Source organism: Coloeus monedula (genome assembly GCF_965178545.1).
Source record: "Coloeus monedula genome assembly, chromosome: 2".
In the NCBI taxonomy this organism is placed as follows: Eukaryota; Metazoa; Chordata; class Aves; order Passeriformes; family Corvidae; genus Coloeus; species Coloeus monedula.
This window is the reverse complement of record NC_138782.1, coordinates 46,059,099-46,078,404: the sequence shown is the minus strand read 5'-3', so window position 1 is coordinate 46,078,404 and position 19,306 is coordinate 46,059,099. Positions and strand designations below refer to the sequence as shown.

Sequence of the window (19,306 nt, the reverse complement as noted above, 5' to 3'; positions counted from 1 at the left end):
ACCATGAAAAGGAGAGGAATGACGAGCAAACAGGGGTTTGAGTACTAATTAATGGAAAAGGTATGTAATTTGTAACGAAGGAATGCTGACTTTTGTCCATTACAATGCATGAATAGCGTAACGTTTTGCTGACCGGGGAGCCAGCCTTTGGTGGGGCACCGCCCGGCTCCCTGCCTGGTGCAGACGGGAATAAAACGCAGAGAACGGCGGGAACACCGCCCCGGGTAAGGAGCCGGCGCTCGGGCCGCGCTCTCCAGAGGCCGCCCGCCGCGGGAGGGAAGGGGCGGGAGCTTCCCGGCGCACGTGCTCCTTGTTTGGGGGCGGGGCCGCCTGGGGGGCGGGGCCGCGGGGCGCGAGCCGCCGCGCCTGCGCGGGGAGCTGGGGCTCGCGCGGGGCCCGCGCGCGCCTGCGCGGGGCTGGGCGGGGCGGGGTGAGCCGGGCCCGGGCGGCGGGGCCTGTTCGGTTCCCTCCGCTGTCAGCGCCGACCCCGGGCGGGGCAGGCAGCGAGCAGCGGCGGCGGGGGTCACCCCTCCCGGGATGTCGCAGAGTGCCATGTCCGAGACCTACGGTAGGATCCGGGGGCGGGGTGAAAGGATCTCCCTCCTCCCCTCCGGGGGAGCGGGCCCGGGGCCGGGCAGTGCCCCGTGAGGAGCGGGGAAGGAGCCGGTGTGACGGGAGGGCTCCCCGGCTCGGGCGGGTCCCTCTGCCCGGCGCTGCCCTGAGCCCCGCAGCTCCTGCCCCGCCCGTGGCTGCCCGGCCGGCCCGGCAGGAGCCTTCCGAGTTATCCTTCAGGGTGAGCAGGCGCCGACTTGGGCGCTGCTTGTTGTGGTCCGGGGCGTCCAGAAGGAAACTTGCAGTGCATGTCCTCTGGGAGAAGCCGCCCGTTCCTTTACCTGGAGATGACGTGCGCTTCTGCGGGTCAGGTTAAGGTTTCGGTCCTGTTGTCTTAGACGTGCGGCGTCAAAAAGAGTTGACTTTGAGAGTGAGTTGGGGGTGAAAAGATCAGTGGGTATGTTCGTATGTCCCTATCTTGGCATGGATGTCTTACTACTACTGGTAGGAAAACATCTGGTGGGGTAAGTCGGAGTGCAGGCACTGACAGGGTGTGTCAGTGCCTCGCTGGGAGCATCGAAGAGAAGTGAGGAGTCGAAGAGGTAAGCAGAGCTGGTATTGCTGGCTAGGTGGAGGAGATGAGTAGCAACTGAATCGTTTTAATTTCTTTTCTTTATAATTGTACTTGAAATTCTGCTTGAATAGATTTCTTTTCTACCCTTTCCATGCCAAACAGTTCTGTAATATTTTCCAGTATAAAAATGCTGTTATACATGTAAACATATTCTAAATCCAGGTAATAGGTTCGTATTCATAGTCCATGAGAGTAAGATCAGAATTGAATACTGAATAATTAAAGCAAAATTGGACACAACTCTGGAAACCGTTTGGGGGCTGGGATGTCCATCAGGAGTAGGCCTAGTGACCTGATTGTTTCTACTGTGTAAGGCACTCTATTTTCAATACTGTAGTCATCAGTGCTTGATGTTCTGTCCTACTGGTCAGTGCTTCGGTGTACAGCAAATGCTCCGAACTAAGGGGCACAACAAGGCAAGAGTGTGGGGCAGCCCTTGAAGTGCCAACATGAGGATACTATAGACCCTGCTTCTTTTGTCCATACTTTCTAGAAACATGTAAGACTTACATGTAGAAATCAGACGGGTGTGCTTTGTCCATCTAGATTTGAGTTTGAAAAGTTCTTCGTGCTCTGAACTCTTGTGACCTAGAACTGGGATCACTTTGGCTATGCTTATGATGCTCTCTGAGCAAGAGACCTGGTAGAAAGCCAGAGATGACAGAATTTCAGTGGTGCTCCTCTTTTGATGCTGTAATACTAGATAAGCCAAATAGATGATTGGTATCTTAAACGAGAACATTGAAACATTTTTTGCATTGTTCTAGTGATGCAGAATAGGGAAAGTAAGCCCACTGGAGCTGTTGATACTTTCTGATTATTTTGGTATCCTAGAAAACAAGCCCTTGAAATGGAAGCCTTGTAGTTGTGGGTTGTTCCTTTTATTAGTTTAATTCTTGTTTGATATATTACCCTTTGGAATTTCTGTGTCTGTCCTATGCACACACAAGCTACAAAAAATTCTGTGTTAGAATGCTTGAGAGTTTCAAGTTCTAGAGTACACAGAAGAACAAAAGCTAAGTTATAGCATAAAATTTAACTAATGGGCTCTACAATCTCTGACTACAACAGTAGTCAGTATCTAATTTTGCAGTGTCCTGTCCACATATGTAGCAGCCCCATTGGCATATCAAAGTTAACAGTACAATGTGATTAAATTACAGATCTTCTGTGCTTGATGAACTCTCTGGATTTAATGTGCTCACTGTCCTAACAATGAGTGGTTTCTTTCTGACCAGCTGTTACAATGACCATGAAGGATGGGAGAAGTATTAGGTCAGTTTCTCCCTGCTGACTGAGATTAGTGGTCACTGTATCCCCCTCCTGGAATCCCTATGGCTTGTAAATGCTAAGTCATGAATTAGATTTTTCTTGTCGCCTGAATTATGACCCATTCTAATTATGTAACCTCAAGCTTTTCATCCCATACAGGTGGGCTCAGGAAGCTGGTTGGTGGTTGGGTTGGTGTTTTTCTTTCAAATGTCATTTTGCTGCCTGACTTTTATATGACTTTGATTTTGCTGTGAGGTTTCAACTTCTTTAGTTTGAAAGGGGGGTTATTTTTTTCAATATTTTTCTCAATCCGTAGGGAATAAACAGCCTTTCCTCTGGCCCCCACTGTTAATTTCATGTCTCCTCCTGGTTTTTTTCTCCCTTAGTTTCTTCCTCCATGTCAAATTCTATCTTCTCTGAAGGTTTTCTGTTCACTCACTTTTCACTCTTTCCATCCATTACTGAGATTCTTGTCTCTTTCCTCTTTTCAAACAAAGTTCTGCAGCTTCTCAGTCTTGGCACTAAATTTTCCTTACAATTCATATTTTCATTCCTGTAGATCTATTACATTGGTTGTGTATCTTCTGTTCTTAGCTTTCTTATCTGTTCAATTATTTATGTGTTCAATTCAATATCTGTTCAATTCTTATGTGTTCAATTTATTTCCCATACAAAGTGCCAAAACCAAACCAAACACGAATACAAGATAACTCCATGAATTTTGAGACTGGGTTTAGAAAGAACATTTTCCTGCTGCTTGTGGGAGAAGAGGGTCGTTCTTTAAAAAGTTTAACATGTGACATTGGAAACAAATCTCTTATTCACAGGAAAACTCTTTTTAACTCAAGTTTTGTGAGATGCAATGACCTTCTGTAGATAATTGCCATATAACAACACATGCATGTTTTAGCCTGCTTCCCAGTTCAAAATATACATGTTTTTGGGTTAAATACAGCCTGACATAAAAGTATCTTATATTTAATAAGTAAATGCAAAGCAACCATTGGATTTTAAATAGTAGAAGGATGGAAGTTGTATTGAATTGAGAATTTATTCAATTGAGCATTGAATAAATGCAATGTGTAAGATTCAAGTCAAATCTTTTCACTCCTTAGTTCCTTGTGTTTTCTCCACCAGCATCTACTGCTCCCAATCTGGTCACATAAGTTTACCAATCTCTATCATTGTCAGAGAATGTATAGTCTTTCCATCCATTTGAAAAGAATTCTTTTTGATCTGTACAATTTGACTCATCCTTTTCTTGCCATCCCATTCCCCACCATTTACCTGATGGTATTTGCATTTATCACCCTGGTCTTCAGTTTGTTTCAAATCTGATTTTATTTCTTAGAGAGCATTGCTCTTTTGCTTGTAAGGAAGCAGATCTTCCCTCTTTGAAGCATTCTTTATGCAGATTGGAATAGACCCAAGTTTATCTGTTCTACCTGTTTGTCTTGTTAACCTCCTGCTAGAGAAAGGAGTAAGCAGTGGGAATAGCTCCTCCTTTCATTTGAAGGCAGCAAATGCCAGTAGGAATGCTTCAGAGCACTCTTTCCTCCTGCCCTATGGCATGAATGAAAGACTTTCCTAAGGGTCAGCATTAGTGAATATAAATTCTACTCTATTACAAGGAGTTGGAAGGAGATCAAACTGAGATTGGGGATATAATTTGGTCTCCCCCCTACACTACTGTGTTAGCAGTCTAAGGGAAACAATTTAATTCTCATTGCATTTTAAAGACTAAGCTACAGCATCTCAGAAGCTGTTTGACTGTTCCTTCTACTGGATTAGGCTTCAGTCAAAGGAGGAGGTTGGATGTCTGGGGGTGGTTGCCACATCAACCATCTGTTTTTGCTGGTGCTTGAGTCAAAGCCCACAATTGTCTCTCTTCTCCTTTCCCCTCAGCTCACACTGCACCACCACCCCCAAAAGAAAAAAACAAACACAAAAGATGTGATATAATTCATGTTGTTTAACAGCTTGTGCTGCTGGTGCATCTTTAGAGTGAAGCCACAATTCACTCTAGCACTCCTGCACCCCCTACCCAGGTTGGGATCAGGTGATGCATGTAGCTCTCAGAGGGGAGTAAGCTGATTCTTTATATTCCCTTATTTCCTTAAACAGCCATGCTATGCTGTGTTTCATCTCCTTATGATTTCTGTAGGGCATATCCTGTAACCCTTTTTCCCTTTAGCACAGAGTTCGGTTTTCATCCTAAATATCTTCTGTATAAAGACGATCTTATTTAAAGGCGAAGTGCTTTAACTTTTCTAGACCTTTTCAGCACCCAGCATGGCAGCAAGCATTTGTAACATCTGAATGATGATGCTTTTCAGCTTTTCTATGAAGGAGGAACAACAGGATTCAAAAGAAAAGTTTCTCTAGGGTGACAGCCTTGGCTGCTGACTGGAATGCTGGAGCTCTGAGCTGCTTGGTCAATTGGAAAGAAAAGAGGAGATTAAAAAAAAGCTATGAAATGAAGTGAATTAACTCCTCTGGGAAGTTAAAAAAGAAAAACTAAAGCAATTAAGCAGTAGTGCAAACACTAGAATGTGAGTTGCATTTGCTGAAGTTGCAAAGAATGATTATATAAAGTTTGAGTCCACAGTGATGGTCTAAAAGAAGCCATCTGCCCAATCTCATTTGGTTTCTGTGCTTCCGAACTGTGCTGAATCTTACATACATCTGTATGGCTTAAAGGGAAAACATTTCATATCCTAAACTGCGTGCTAAAATAAGTAATAAAAATGTAGTTGATGTGGTACCAGTTGTCATACAGAATGACATTATAAGAAAGAAGTTGCAGAAAAACAAGATGAAAAATGTTCTCCTTGTTCTTATCTGGTATTACCTTATTCATTAATATGCTAGGCTGTGAACTTAAAAGTTTGTTAAATCTAGGTATTTTTAACTTTTGGTATTGGCAAAGCATTTTTCTTGTCCTTCCTTGCAGTTGATTAAATGTGCAGAGTATTCCATATTTCCTGAACCATGTTATCCAGTGCTTGTGGACAAACTGATAACTTAAGTCTAAAAGCTTTTTGCTAGTTTGAACAATTTGCATAAAATTTGAGTTTAAAATTATAGAAACATAGTTATATTTGTAAATGTAACAGTGTCTTTTACTCTGAGACTACGTGTGTCTGGAAACATTGCTGCTGCCTTTGGTGCAGAAAGGTTTTAGCTTTTTTTGTTAGAAGATTCTGACATTTTCATTTTATGAAATGTACTAAAAGACATTTCTCTTAGTTTGGTGGAATAAAAGACATTTCTCTTTGTTTCATACCGAGAAAAAGTTAATTGTAACTATTTCAAGTTTCATCTTAAAAGGCCCATTTACTATTTTTGTGAGAGGGATCTTTTTTTTCCTGCTAAGTAAGCAGGCGTTGAACTGGCAATTAAGTGGCTAATTTGTAGGAAAGATTCCCTTTTAAATTTGTCTGGCACAACTGAATCTCAATAGGAATTGGGAGTCTGTTATGAAGCGCTACTAGAATACGTTATCCATTTAAAGACATGAATATAAAATCCCCAAATAGCACTGTTGCTTTCAGAGCAAAATATAAAGCACCTCAACTTAAAACACCTCAGGGAAAAATACACTGCTGTTCTGATGCTCTTCCGGATCAGTCCCTGCCAGCGACATGATTGTCCCAAGGCCTCAGTGGCCTCCAGCCTGTCTGTGCAGAAAGGAGCAGTGTGTTGAATTTGCTGCTCAGTGTGGGTTTGTGGGTTGCACAAGTACGCCTTCGTGAGCCACATTTGACAACCAGTGCTTGCAGTTACAGTGCAAGTTAGTGGGGGAATAGAGTTTTGGTTTTAGTCTTTCCCTGGTTTAGGTTTGCAGTAGCTGTTGTACTGCTGTCAATAAAACGAGTCTTCCATGGACAAAAAAGGAAGGTAAACATGAATTTTATAGTTGTTTTTAAGGAGAAAATCTGACAAACAGCATTCACCAGATAAGAGGTAGAACCAGTTTTAACTGGGTTTCAGATTCATGTGTGGGAAAACGGCAGCATCAGAAACAGATTATTTTGATTGTGTCTGTGTCTCAGAATATCCTGCATTTTGAGGTACTCTGAAAGTGGTAAAACCAGTGAGATTACACACACACACAGACAGAGAGTAGTGTAAGTATACAAAATGGTGTCAAAGGCAGCTAACCAGTGATACTTGATCCATAAAAATTGAAACTCAACTTTCTTTGAGATGAATTTTTTCTTAACCTGACACTTTGCGCTATTTATGATACCTACATTTCATACTAACAGTGAAGACTTGATAGAATGAAGGGTTCTCAGCTTCAGTGTGTTTTGCAGTTGAGGTGACATGAAGGGCCCTTCCTTAGAGGAGATAACACAAAATTTTCATAACCTGGAGGAAAATCCTTTTTGTAATTATTTTTCTTTAATCCAGAAAGCATGAGCAGCTGGGTGGGGGCGTGAAGAACAAGAGGATTTTGAAACAGAAAGTCTTGAGCATGTAAATGGTCATATTTGTAAGCAGGAAACAGCCATCTTCTGAGAAGGGTAGAATTCAGAATCTATTCCAAGCCTGTTCCAGCATTTGAAGCAAGAAAATCATGCAAGGGCAAAATATAAAAAAGTGAAAATCCTTAGTAAAACATTAGCTCATTTTAAATATTAATAAAATCCAGAAGACAGGTGAAGACAAAGAACGGTAGACATTTCCAGGACTCATAGCCCTGTGTTTTACTACTGTCTTTTTAACAGTGGGAATCTTAGCATTTGAGAAACTTGTTTGTTCCTTTTGGCATTGCTAGGGAGTGTTTATGATATACCATAACAAATAACTCCTTCATGAAATGGAATGGACACATAGATTTGTGTGCGTCTTAAATTTGATTTTTAAAACTAAATACTCCAATGAGATCCTGATAGAGGATTTTTCAGTTCTTTGACTTACTTGGCATAATGTAGGTTTCTTTTTATTCTGCTATCCCCTGGGCCAATACCCATGTAGCCCATTTGACAGCTTTCAACACTCTTAACAAAATTAATGTTTTTGGTTTTGTTGATATTGCAAACTTAATCATTTTCCTTCCATGCTTACCAGATCTCTTCTGGAGACCTGCTGTGTTTATTAGAGAAACTGTGCAATAAAGAGTAAAAAATCTGCTGCTGGTAGAAACATAAATAGGGAATCTTGCATGAGCTGCAAATGTTGCCTTGGTGGCAGTGTATTGGAGGAAGCAGTTGTAAGCTTTCTAATCAGTTTATAATTTTTGAGATTAGTAAGACAGGAAAGCTTTCTTCGGTCTTTAGCAAAACTGAAAGCAGATTTGTGGTTGTAGAATTAAAGCATTATATGTAACTGTTAAAACAATAGAAATGGGCCATAAACCTTAAATATGTGTATTACCAATGAACATTGATACAAATGGCTCATAAATAGGTAACAGAAATAAATGTATATTAATTTAACATGCGGAGGAAATGTGAAACTAGGCATCCCACAATAGAAATTACTTCTTCCCTCTAAATATTGTAGAGAAATACTGTAGTTGTCCCAGCTGTACAAAGATTAAAACAAAGTATGAGTATTAAACTGTTAATAGAGAAGTTCAAATTAATGTAAATTTTAAACCTACAAAAATTAAAATCCAAAAAACCCACAAACAAGCACCGCCCCCCCCAAACCAAACCAAACCAACAACCCCTCCCCAAAAGTATCGATTTTAAGAAATGACATGATAATCTATTTGTGTTGACTATAGTTAATAGCTTACGTACTTTTGAAACAGGTTGCTGAAATACAAGCCAACTATTTACATGTGATTCAGCCTATTTTAACTGAATTCAGATTCAGCCATTTTCACCTCATTTTGTCTTTCTTGCATCTCCATAAACAACAATTCTTAGCTCTTGCTGTCTGACATCACTGTTGCAGATACTGGATTATTCTTCAGATTTATTGCTATTTTGCTAATTTTGTCATCTATTCCCTTCCCTTCGAAATAACAGCTACAAGAGAATAGTTGGCTTGTGAACTTGGTCTTGTAATAAAAATGTGAGTCCATACTAAAATTTAGCAATTTCTTCTTTTTTCTTTTTCTTTCAATCTTCAGATTTCCTGTTTAAGTTCTTGGTCATAGGAAATGCTGGAACTGGAAAATCCTGTTTGCTACACCAGTTTATTGAAAAGAAATGTAAGTACATGTGAAGGACAGTCAGAGTTCTCCATTGCTTTGTACCACAGGCAAAGGCTCTGTCTACATGAGTACCTATTATTGGTATGGAAGCTCCCCTAATTCTCTTATTTGTATAGGTGAGAATTTTAGTAAAGAATTATGTTCAGAACCATGCTGTAAATCCCTATTGCTCACTGTTTGTCTTTAATCTAAAGCCTAATATGAAGCATTATTCTGTATTCCTCTCAAATAAATATAACAGGATGTTGGTGAAAATAGGCTTACTTTTTGTGGGAGTTATAATTTGCAGCTACAAGCTTCCCTAGATATATAGCAGAGACTTGGATATTTAGAAAATTGAGGAAAGAAAAGTTGAATTGCTTGAGTCAATTTAGAAAGCCTGTAGTATCTTTTTAAGTAAATAGTAACCCCGTTTTCTTTGTTAAGGACTGTGGTCTATGATAAATACCGGTAGAGATTTCATTGTGAATGTTATTCAGAAGTGAGCAGATAACATAAAAGAAAAATTTCTGTTGGGCTGTACATTTAATACAATCCAACAAATATGCATTTAGAAACCTCTGTGAATCTAAGGTGGCTGTTACCTTTCTCAGCCGAACAGTAACCAAACAGTCACCTTATCTCTTGAGGAATACTTAAGGATACTGATGTGTAAAGCACTAAGGAACATGGCTTGATTCTGAGTGAACTCGAAACAAGCCCGTGCTTCAAGTAAGGGCAGCTGTAAATTGCTGGGATTCTGTGATATCAACAACATACATAGGGCAAGGATCTTAACTTTGTGCATTAAATAAGAATTGGCTCTTGCATATTCATGGACAAGACAGTGTCTTTTTTTGTTCTACATTCCATGAATTTTAATTTTAAATGGTATCAAGGTAATAGAAAACACAGTTGGAAAAAAATGTACAAAAAGTATCTTGCTACTTATTAAAGTGAACTGGAAATTATTTAAGGCAGGCCATTCTAGTAGTAATTTTGAATTGTCTAAGCTGTCAAAAATGGTAAGAACATTTATTTCTGTGTGGTGGCAGTAGGCTAATGAGTGACACTAAATTTGATGGTTCAGGAAGTAGTTTGTAATTTGAACACTTAGGAGTTTTGATAATACCTAAACAGTTTTATGTAAAAGCTGTTTATTCACTCTAAATATTCTTCAGATAAGTCTGATTTTATTTCTTTTTTTTCCGTAGTCAAAGATGACTCAAATCATACTATAGGAGTGGAATTCGGTTCAAAGATCATAAATGTTGGTGGTAAATATGTAAAATTGCAGATATGGGATACAGCAGGACAAGAAAGGTTCAGGTATGCTTTTCAGCCTTTTATTAAGTGTTACTAAATTGCTGCTGTGAGTGGTGGATATTATTTATCTCTGCTTGTAACTAGGCAAAGCTTCTTCATCAGTGGAATTGTTTGTCTCTTTCATATTAACCTTCCAACCTGGACAGACCACAGTAGAGCAGTACTGCCTTGCAGGATCTGAGTTCTGCCCTTTCTTTCATTGGGTATTTTCTCTTAAGGTATATGAGTAGAATAGGTGGCTAAAAGCTTTGTTCACCAGCCAAACTCATAATTGTTTTTTAACTAAGTGTATGTGCTCAACTCCATGTTTAGAAGACCTTCTATTGGTTGGTATAAGTAAACGTCAGGAAGTTGTAAACTGTTCAAAATCTGCATGAAAACAATTGCACTGTGTAATTCTATATACAGTTTGATTAGAGAAGAAAAAAAATCAGTCAAATTCATTAGGGTAAATATATTTCTAGAAAGACTGAGATATCTTAAGTTTCTTAGAGAAAAAGCAATCAATTTGTCAGCTTAGAACTTAGTACTTTTAATGCTGTATTTTAACAGTGTTCTGCATCTGAGGCATAGCTCAAACTCAGTAAAAATCTAATGTGTTCCTGGGTACATTCACCATCACATAGGACATCATTTTTTTTTTTTCTGTTTTTGGGAGGATGGAGTGTGTGCCTGAGGTTTCTTTGTTTTGGGAGAGGGGTTGGTTAACACAGATGAGTATGATGGTAGAAGTCTGAGTAATGGACAGCAATCCAGGTAAATGTCTTCTATTAGACTAGTCCTTTGGATATACTTCTGACTTGATAAAGCTGGGCTGTGATATGTAGTCTTCATTAATGAGATCTCTTCAGTGTGTTGGCCAGATATCAGCCTCAAGTTCTGTATCTGGTCATGGATTATGATGATTTGTGTACTTTCAGGAGCACATGGGTCATAATGGACTTTGAGAATCCTTGTGCAGCTATATTTAATGAAAGTGCTTCATCAAAATCATAGTTGTAATTAGTCTGCTGCTGCACAGCTGATAACATTGTCTAAAAACATGTTTTGTTTTAAATATGTAAATGAGAATTCTGTTTCATAATACAGATTGTGTTGTATTAACCCAGATTTTAAACAGCGAAGGGACCACAGAAATGTATATTTGTAATTCTGTTTCAGGTCTGTAACAAGGAGTTACTATAGAGGGGCTGCAGGTGCCTTGCTTGTCTATGATATAACCAGGTAAGAAAGCCAGCAGCTCTTTTGCTCATAGACTGCCAGATTCCATCAATGCACAATGATTCCTTTCCAAATACCTAATGCTCTAATCGAGATTGGGCAGGAAGAAAAGGAAGCATAAGAAGTACTTCTGTTTCAGTGCATATTTAGGTTTTGGAACTTGCTTACATGAGATATCTGAATGTCGTAAATGTGAACAATCCTAAAGGGTTACACAAATTTGTGGAGATTGGCTCCCAAGTTGCTGATCTAACCATGGTGGACTACACACAGCCACTCCCTCAGCAAGCCTTGCCACAGAAACAAGAGCGAACTTCAGCCATCCTTAACCAAGGCACTGCACCCTTACTTGTGGAAATTGCTGATTATTGTGCTGGGGTAGAAGATCATCCTCTGGAGAATCTAGCTCTGCATACAAATTCCTTAACTGTAGCCCAAAATTCTGTTCATTTCTTCATCTTTTAATATTTTAATATTATGGGCAGCCAATAAAACACCTTACCATTACACATGTCCACATTCTTCCTGCCACCATTGACTGATGCCTGTAAGATGAGTTTTGTGTTGCTTTATGGTGGTTCACTAGATTGCTGCTTGTTGTCCTGTGAGTGAAGGATTCTCTCAGCAGGCTTTGAAATTTGTGTTCTGTGCTTAAGGTCAGCTGGAGTCATCTGTCAGTCCTGCTGCTTGAAGGCTTTCTCTCTGACCACTGCTACAATGACAAATGGTGTGTGCAGGGTGACTGCCTGCAGTGTAGGTCCTGACAGCGGTGTGAAAGTTAAGGCATGCACATCTACACAGGCCTTGTAAATTCTAACTGTCCCACTGGTAATTTAAGTATCAGTTGAATTCCAAGTGGAACAATATCTCATTCTGTTATCCCAAAATATCATGCACAAAAGGTTAAAACTAGATTAGAGCTTAAAATTTTAGCTTTTCACATTAACATGGTGATTTATAATTGTGTGTTTATATTTTGTGATTGATTTAATTTTGATTTTTAAAAACTCAAGCTTTTAAATAGTTTCATGAAAGCATTTGATACTCTTCCCAGTTTATCAGTGGCACACTGAGATGTGTAGGTGCCTTGCCTGACTACCAGCAGTTTGTTGTTTGCCACAAACACCGATTTGCCTTCTGAGTTTTAATTCGGTGATCTGTTCAGGAGACATAAGTGTGTCCTAATAAAGGATGTTCTTTCCTACACAGCCGAGAAACCTACAATGCACTTACTAATTGGTTGACAGATGCAAGAATGTTAGCAAGTCAAAATATTGTGATAATACTGTGTGGAAACAAAAAGGATCTTGATGCAGATCGTGAGGTCACTTTTTTAGAAGCATCCCGGTTTGCACAGGAAAATGGTAAGTACTACAAAACCTTCACGTAGCATTCAAAAATGCATAGTATTTCAAATCATTAACATTTCTGTGCAGTTAAGCTGTACTTTGTACCTTGTCTACAGAAAAGGGTTCTGTCAGTACATGAGGCCCAGAGAGGCAGTGTCTGCAGTGCAAACTACATGTACTAGTTAAGTCTCATTACCAGTGATTCTTCCAGTCGCAGCTGCTCCTTTAAGAATATCCTCTGTGTGGAGATATATTCCATAGGAGATGTATTACAACTTCAGGTATTGCCGTGCCTCCAAAGGGCTGAGGAGAAAATGAAGAACATAAATTCCTATTTTTAAGCATCTTAAAGATTCTGTAGATAATAGACAAGGTTGTATGGGGTGTGCTGCAGTTTGGAGCAATGAGTTTTACTCATGGAAAGCTGAGTTCAGTGCAGGGTGTGGATCCAGAGGACTATTACCTGGTCTGTAGTATTCAGGATTTCCAGTCTGAGGACATGTTTCTGTGCCAGCTAAAGCCAGTCTCGGTCTGAGCTTCTGTGCTGCAGTCCTGCCATCAGCAAAATCTGGTTTTGACTTTGTAAATCAACTAAAGTCTTTTCTACCAAGTCTGGCTATTGACTTTGGTATTGAATATAACCTCTATTAATGGGAAACTGTATGAAGTTTGGTTTCAAGCGCTGTTTTGCATGCACAGCCCAGGTTATTATCTTTGGATTCCAGCATTCTAAGGTCCATGTGTAAATTTTAGAGGATGTTTTCTGTGGTTTTCCCATCAAAGGTTAGTTTTTCTGGACCATGCATTTTGACTGTAGATGTCTGTAGAAATATTTTTATTGCTCCTAGCTTTCATGGTTTGAATTGCTGTATCTGGTATTCCAGACTTGTTTTGAGGATTTTTTTTTTTTTTTTTTTTTTTTTTTTTTTTTTTTTTGGTGTCAAATGCAGAGCTGATGTTCTTGGAAACAAGTGCTCTAACGGGGGAAAATGTCGAAGAGGCCTTTGTACAGTGTGCAAGGAAAATACTCAATAAAATTGAATCAGGTAAATTTAGCTTTATAGTTTTTTTTTTAATGTGAAAACTAATAAAAGTGCACATGGAAGTATCCAAAAAGGGGTGGTGGTGTGAATTGTGGGTGATGCATACCTTAACAGTCAGGTCTGAGTGTAAATTGTGTGTTCTGTGGGGTACTGCATCCCTACAAATACCAAGCCTGCCATTAGACAGTTTTGTACTCCTGAATAGAAACCTAGTATCAGGGCAGACATAACTTTTAATTCTGCTTCTCATATATAACAGGAAATGCAGTATGAGAGAGAGTATGAACAGTAATACTAAAAATTTCAGGGATGTTTCCTAGCAACTGTTTCTCTGAAGTGACCTTCCTGCCTCTCAGTTGAAATCATTTTTACTTTTGCAGATCTAGAAATACACCAGAAGCTTCTCAACACAAGTGGGCAGGTTTCTGTTGGAGACAGGCTCCTGTGTGTTAGATGTCATTACAGCTAATTTGCATTCCAGTTTTCCTCTTTTCTAGCTGCTTGATATCTTCAAAGTTTCAAGTACTGGCCATATTGAAAAGTCTGTCTCAGATTCTAATTACATGTTTCAAATGCCAAAGACAAATTTTTCGATGAAAATATGATGTTTTCGTAGGAATTTTCTGATTACCACATCAAATCAATGCCAAACAGCAGCTTCCATTTTAAACAAATAAACAAAAAGAACCTAAACTAACCCAAAACCCAAATGAAAAAACAATGTATAGAGAGTTTCTCGTGATACTGTAGTTCCATGACTGCTTTCAAGAGACATTGCCACCACAGAATTAAGTCTTTTTTTCTGTGAACTGCTCCTGGGTTTTTTTGTGCCAGCACATATCTGTTGAATCATGCAAAAATGGACACTGTAAGGAACCTGTGGAGATCTCTAGTCCAGCCTGCTGTTTAAAGCACATTCAGGTTCAAAATGAGAGCAACCTGCCAAGGGCTAGAACAGAGATTCCACAGCCCCTCTGGGCAACGTGTCCCAGTACTGACAATTGCTGCTATCTTCCCACTCAGTCCCCAGCCCACACCTGTGCTTCTCTGTGTTCCACCACAGGTACAGAGCACTGCATGTGTAGTTGCAGAAATTAATGAGGTTCCTTCTGGTCTGTTCCTGTAGTTCAATCAAAGTCTTTTCTGAGTAACAGCTCAGCTCTGGAGCTATCCACTTGTCCCTTCAACATGGTGCCATTGGCTAACTTAACAAAGGGCTCATGTGTGCAGTGAACCCAAATAAGTGATTCAGAGGGATTCCTGGTTGGTTGGTTTTTTAAGATTAAGTAGATTAAGTAATTCTAATCTTGGCCAGACCACCATACAGCCATAAGAACAGTTCTGAAGGCACAGGGTATGAAGTAGGCAGAAATGGATACCAGGAGTTGTGGAGGTTGATCATTTTCCCTGGGGGCAGTTCTTTTTGGAATTCTATCAGATTGATCCATTTTTGTTTGGTTTGATGTCTACAGTACTATTTTCTTTGCTTATGAGCCTCTGAAAGGAAGTTTTTAACTGTGTTTGCAGAAAACATTTTAGACTCTTCTTTTGTTCAAAGTAGTGCAAATGCATTTCTTGTTTGCAGCCTAACTCTGAGACAGATTGCTTTGTCATCATGATCAAGGACACATGGTTAAATTAGAGGAAAAAGTGATTCGGGTTTGAAATTGCCTAAAAGTAGACAGAATTGAGATAATCTCTCCATAAATAGATCAGAATGTGGTTATGCAATTTTTTATCTAATGTTATCAGTTAATTTGGAATATATTATTTGCACATGATCTATGTTCTTGTGACCATTTTGTTTCTTATCAGGAGAATTGGATCCAGAAAGAATGGGCTCAGGTATTCAGTATGGAGATGCTGCCTTGAGACAGCTGAGATCACCACGTAGAGCACAAGCACAAAGTGCTCAAGAATGTGGGTGTTAGAGAAAGAAAACACAAAATCCCAAATACTTACTTTAGATACAGAAGGTAAGGTTACAAAATAATTTCAGGGTGGTGGGCAAATTAGCATATTTCATAAATGTGCTGTATTGAGTGCTTGGCTTTTCCACAGTTAGCCTGTAAAGTTACAGAGAATCTGTTGAAATAATGCACAGTAGGGTGGATTTGGGTTTTTATAGTTTGATTTCTCTCATCTGGTCACTAAAGGAAGACTAGTGCTCTTACTGAAGTATTTCTAGATCTTAGCTTACTCTGAGTAATGCTGTGGAAAACATTTTAGAATTCTCAATTTCTGAAATGCATTATGGGCCTAATAGCTACCTAATGCACTGTAGAGAAAGTGAATCAGTTCTGTTGCATTGAGAACAAACATTAATAGAAATGAGCATTCACAAAATGTGTGGTACAGTGTCTTGTCCTAAGCTATTATAAAGTGAAAATATGAGGCTTAAACACTGAGGCTCAAAAATAAAAGATAATACTACATTTCAAACTTCCACTGACTTTTTTGCCCCTACCTAAAAGCAACCTGAAGTTATTCTGATTTCTGTCTGCTATTAGCAGAAATGTAAACAAGAGAATAGTAGTATTTGCTGCTCAAGCAGTGCTGTCATCTAAAGTAGTTCTTCTGGGGCTGTTGCAGCCTAGGAAGCATGTGTGCAGTGTTCTAAAGTCTTCCAAAGATGTTTTTCAGAGAAAGTGAGGAAAAAAAATTTCCCTATAGTAGCTGTAGGGGAAGAGACATAAAAGTCACATAAACTCCTAAGTAGAACAGCTCTGTGGTTAGTCTTTCTTATAAACAGTTGTCCTTAAGACACCTCTCAGTATTCACTGGATTTTACATAACTCCTTGCAGTATGCAGTGGCTCTTAGCACAGTTCTTTCTCCCTGTGTAGTTAATTATTCTGATGTAATTAATCCTTATTTGTCTAATACAAGGACAGTGATATCAAATTAAATAAGTACTGCAGGCATAGTTACTGCATCACTTCTGCTGTAGTCATTCATCAGCTTGAGCAGTGCAAACAGCAGAAGCTTTATAGAACATTAAATAAGGCAGCACATAATTCTACATTCTCATATTTTTTCCTGTGTTCTGGGAGCTTATTTCCCAATTAAAGCTGGGAATTTTAAATAATGGATAGGAATTCTTGAACTGCTTTCCTCCTACAAAATGCCATTCTTCAACTAAGAGACTGCTAGAAAAGGGCTTTAATTTAGTTCAGTTTTGGTATGGCTCTACAGAAATGAATATTTATTGATCTTATTTCAAGAGATGACTTTTCAGATGGATCAGATATGAGTAATTAATGGAGTTCTTGTGTATTTTACAGCTCTCCTTGCAAGTGGTGTTTGAAGAAAGAGAAAAGCTTGAAGGCTATGCAGTTTTTAAAAACATCTTTCCACTATCTACAAGCAGAGCAGACCACTGCTGACAGAAAGGTGTCCTGTGGTAGGGGGCAGGAATGTGCACAGCACACAAGTCTGCAAAGCAAACTTGGTAGTTTGGTGGACAATATTAAGACTCAGACCTGTATGTAAATGTTTTCCATTACCTGTTTTTGTTCTTTCACCTCTAGTTTAAAGCATTGCAATGTACTGTAAATAATGTAATAGTAAATTTACAAAGCATGGTATACTTATGTATGCTATTAGAATGTTGCACTATAAGCAGTTTAATATTTTATTTTTTTACCATATAAACAAATTTAAACAAGGTAGGCTTTGTCACGTTTGTTTGTTGCACAATAGTTTGTATTTACAGGCTGAATTATAAAACCACTGGCACCTGTCAGTGGGAGGTTGTTGGTTTATTTTTTCCTACTCAGTTTGCCACATTCTAACAAGCTGGTGACAGGATCAATTCTTAATGTGTGGTTGTGACCCATGCTTCTGTATCCTGATATGTCAAGGTGGAAAAGTCAAGTTAAAGCACAAGAGCAGAGCAAGAATGCTACACAAAGCTATACCATCTTTCATGAAATTAGACTTGTGTTTATTCCCTTTGTCCTGACATTTTTGGTTCAAATGGATGCTTATCTGAAAAGTATGCACCTTAGGTTGTCTCTGAATTAAATGGAATTAAGCATGCTTTGTACTTGAAAAGCCTGGGTTTAGGTTTAAAAAGGCTGTTGGGTCCAAAAACTTCGATGTTATATCACTCCTCTGTTGTATTTACGATTGGATTTGTTACAGAACTGATAACAATTATTCACAATGGTATTCTCTTCCTGGTAAGAGGGTGAAGTGTTTTTTGAAGCAGCATAACTGTATTTTCAAGAACATCTGAGAACTCTGAAGAAATTTACCTGTCTTAATCCTCATTCAGTTCACTTTGGCTTTCAGAACTGCAAATGCTTACCAAAAGCAAGTCCTCTGGAATAGGAAGGTGGATGGAGCTGTCTCCTCCACCAGTCCAAATAGCCAGTTATGAATTGGGATGTGTTGTCTGCCAGAGCTGGGGAGGGGTATTGGTTCCAAAACCCCAACCCAGTTCTGGAATGCTGGGAAAAGATGAGGTACTGGGTAGTCTGTTCCGCCACACACCATTCCACAACCCAATCAGGTTTCTTGGCACGCTGACAAAAGCTGAGCACTGGCACAGCACAAGTAGAGTTAAAGGTTGCTCTCCTGTCACTGTTAGAGTGGTGGAAGGGGTGTTGGCTGTTGATGAAAACCTCTTTCCTTTATTACAGTAGCAGTTGAAAAGGAGCAGAGGACTGTTGCTTATAAATAGAAATTTCAGGGGTTTCACAGGGATTTTCTTCTACTTCTTTCTGTCCCTTTTGCATAGAAGACTGGCCTCTTTTATACTTGGTTCTTATGATCATTTTGGTCAAGTGTCTCTGGTTTAAAAAGCAGTAAGCAGTTTTATTCTTTCAGTAACTGTCTTAAAGCTGTCCCCTTCCTCCCTGGAAGGAAAGAGTAGTGTCATTATAATGAGTTTGAACATGTTTTTACCATTTTTTAATGTATACTCTTACTGTATACACATTAACCTGGTTAATGTGCATGTTTTGTAGTATCTCAGCCTTTTATGCTGCATATCTTGCTGACATTCTAAAAAGAAATTTTCTAAAATTGCAACTCCTTAGAGAAATACTGTTGGAAGCAATAGCTCTCAGCAGTGCAAACTCTATTGTTTACTATAGCTCCTCTGAGGGTCTTTTATTTCTAAAAATAAACATCATGCCAATATCAGCCCTAGAGTAGATTTCAAGCTTTAGCATTATAGTTGACACAGCAAACCAAACCTAGCTCACCTGAACAGTAAATGATAAATAGGTTATGTATGTTTTTAGGGTAAAATTCTTACCTTACCAAAGCAAGATGGCTGGAAGTTTTACATAAAGTACCACCAGGTACCTATATCTGAGGTTTCATTGGATGTGGAGCTTTAGCTGTTCAGCCCATTAAATGTCTTATTAAAGTCTGTGTCTTGCCTTTTAATGAGTCTGTTGGCCTACACTATTTTATTTAAGGCTTGTATCTAGCACCAAATAAAGATTCTTCCTTGATTTTCTAGGTGTCTTACACCAAATCCTGTTTACTTATGCAAGCTTTGTCTGGTAAGTGGAGTCAATAATGTGACTGTTAGGCAACTCACACAGAATTCACAGTTGTCCCATCTTATCCATTCTTTGTATTCAACCAAGTATGCAGTATGGCTCAAGTAGGTCCTATAAAAAGTGAATGCACCAGAAAAACCTGATTTTTCTGTGTACCTCATTTCCATTATATTTTAGATGCTAAAAGAATTAACCCTATAAAAATATCAAGAAATACATTGTAATCCCACAAATATTCAT

The 19,306-nt window shown here is 39.1% G+C and overlaps 1 protein-coding gene across 1 annotated transcript; it reads left to right on the top strand.

Moving 5' to 3' along the window:
* The first annotated feature begins 434 nt into the window (after positions 1–434).
* Positions 435–18,982, top strand: RAB4A (RAB4A, member RAS oncogene family). The gene is made up of 8 exons (XM_082302402.1): positions 435–568; positions 8,547–8,627; positions 9,824–9,938; positions 11,097–11,159; positions 12,366–12,520; positions 13,456–13,551; positions 15,364–15,524; positions 16,832–18,982. Exons 1-7 carry the CDS (start codon positions 538–540, stop codon positions 15,477–15,479), a joined length of 657 nt encoding a protein of 218 aa, XP_082158528.1. The 5' UTR covers positions 435–537; the 3' UTR covers positions 15,480–15,524; positions 16,832–18,982.
* The last annotated feature ends 324 nt before the right edge of the window (positions 18,983–19,306 follow it).

Bases quoted from the DNA above. Each gene is read 5' to 3' on its own strand.
- RAB4A (XM_082302402.1), top strand. From the start codon at position 538: ATGTCGCAGAGTGCCATGTCCGAGACCTACG. The intron at 11,160-12,365 runs GTAAGAAAGCCA...TTTCCTACACAG, and splicing joins CTTGTCTATGATATAACCAG to CCGAGAAACCTACAATGCAC. The intron at 13,552-15,363 runs GTAAATTTAGCT...GTTTCTTATCAG, and splicing joins ACTCAATAAAATTGAATCAG to GAGAATTGGATCCAGAAAGA.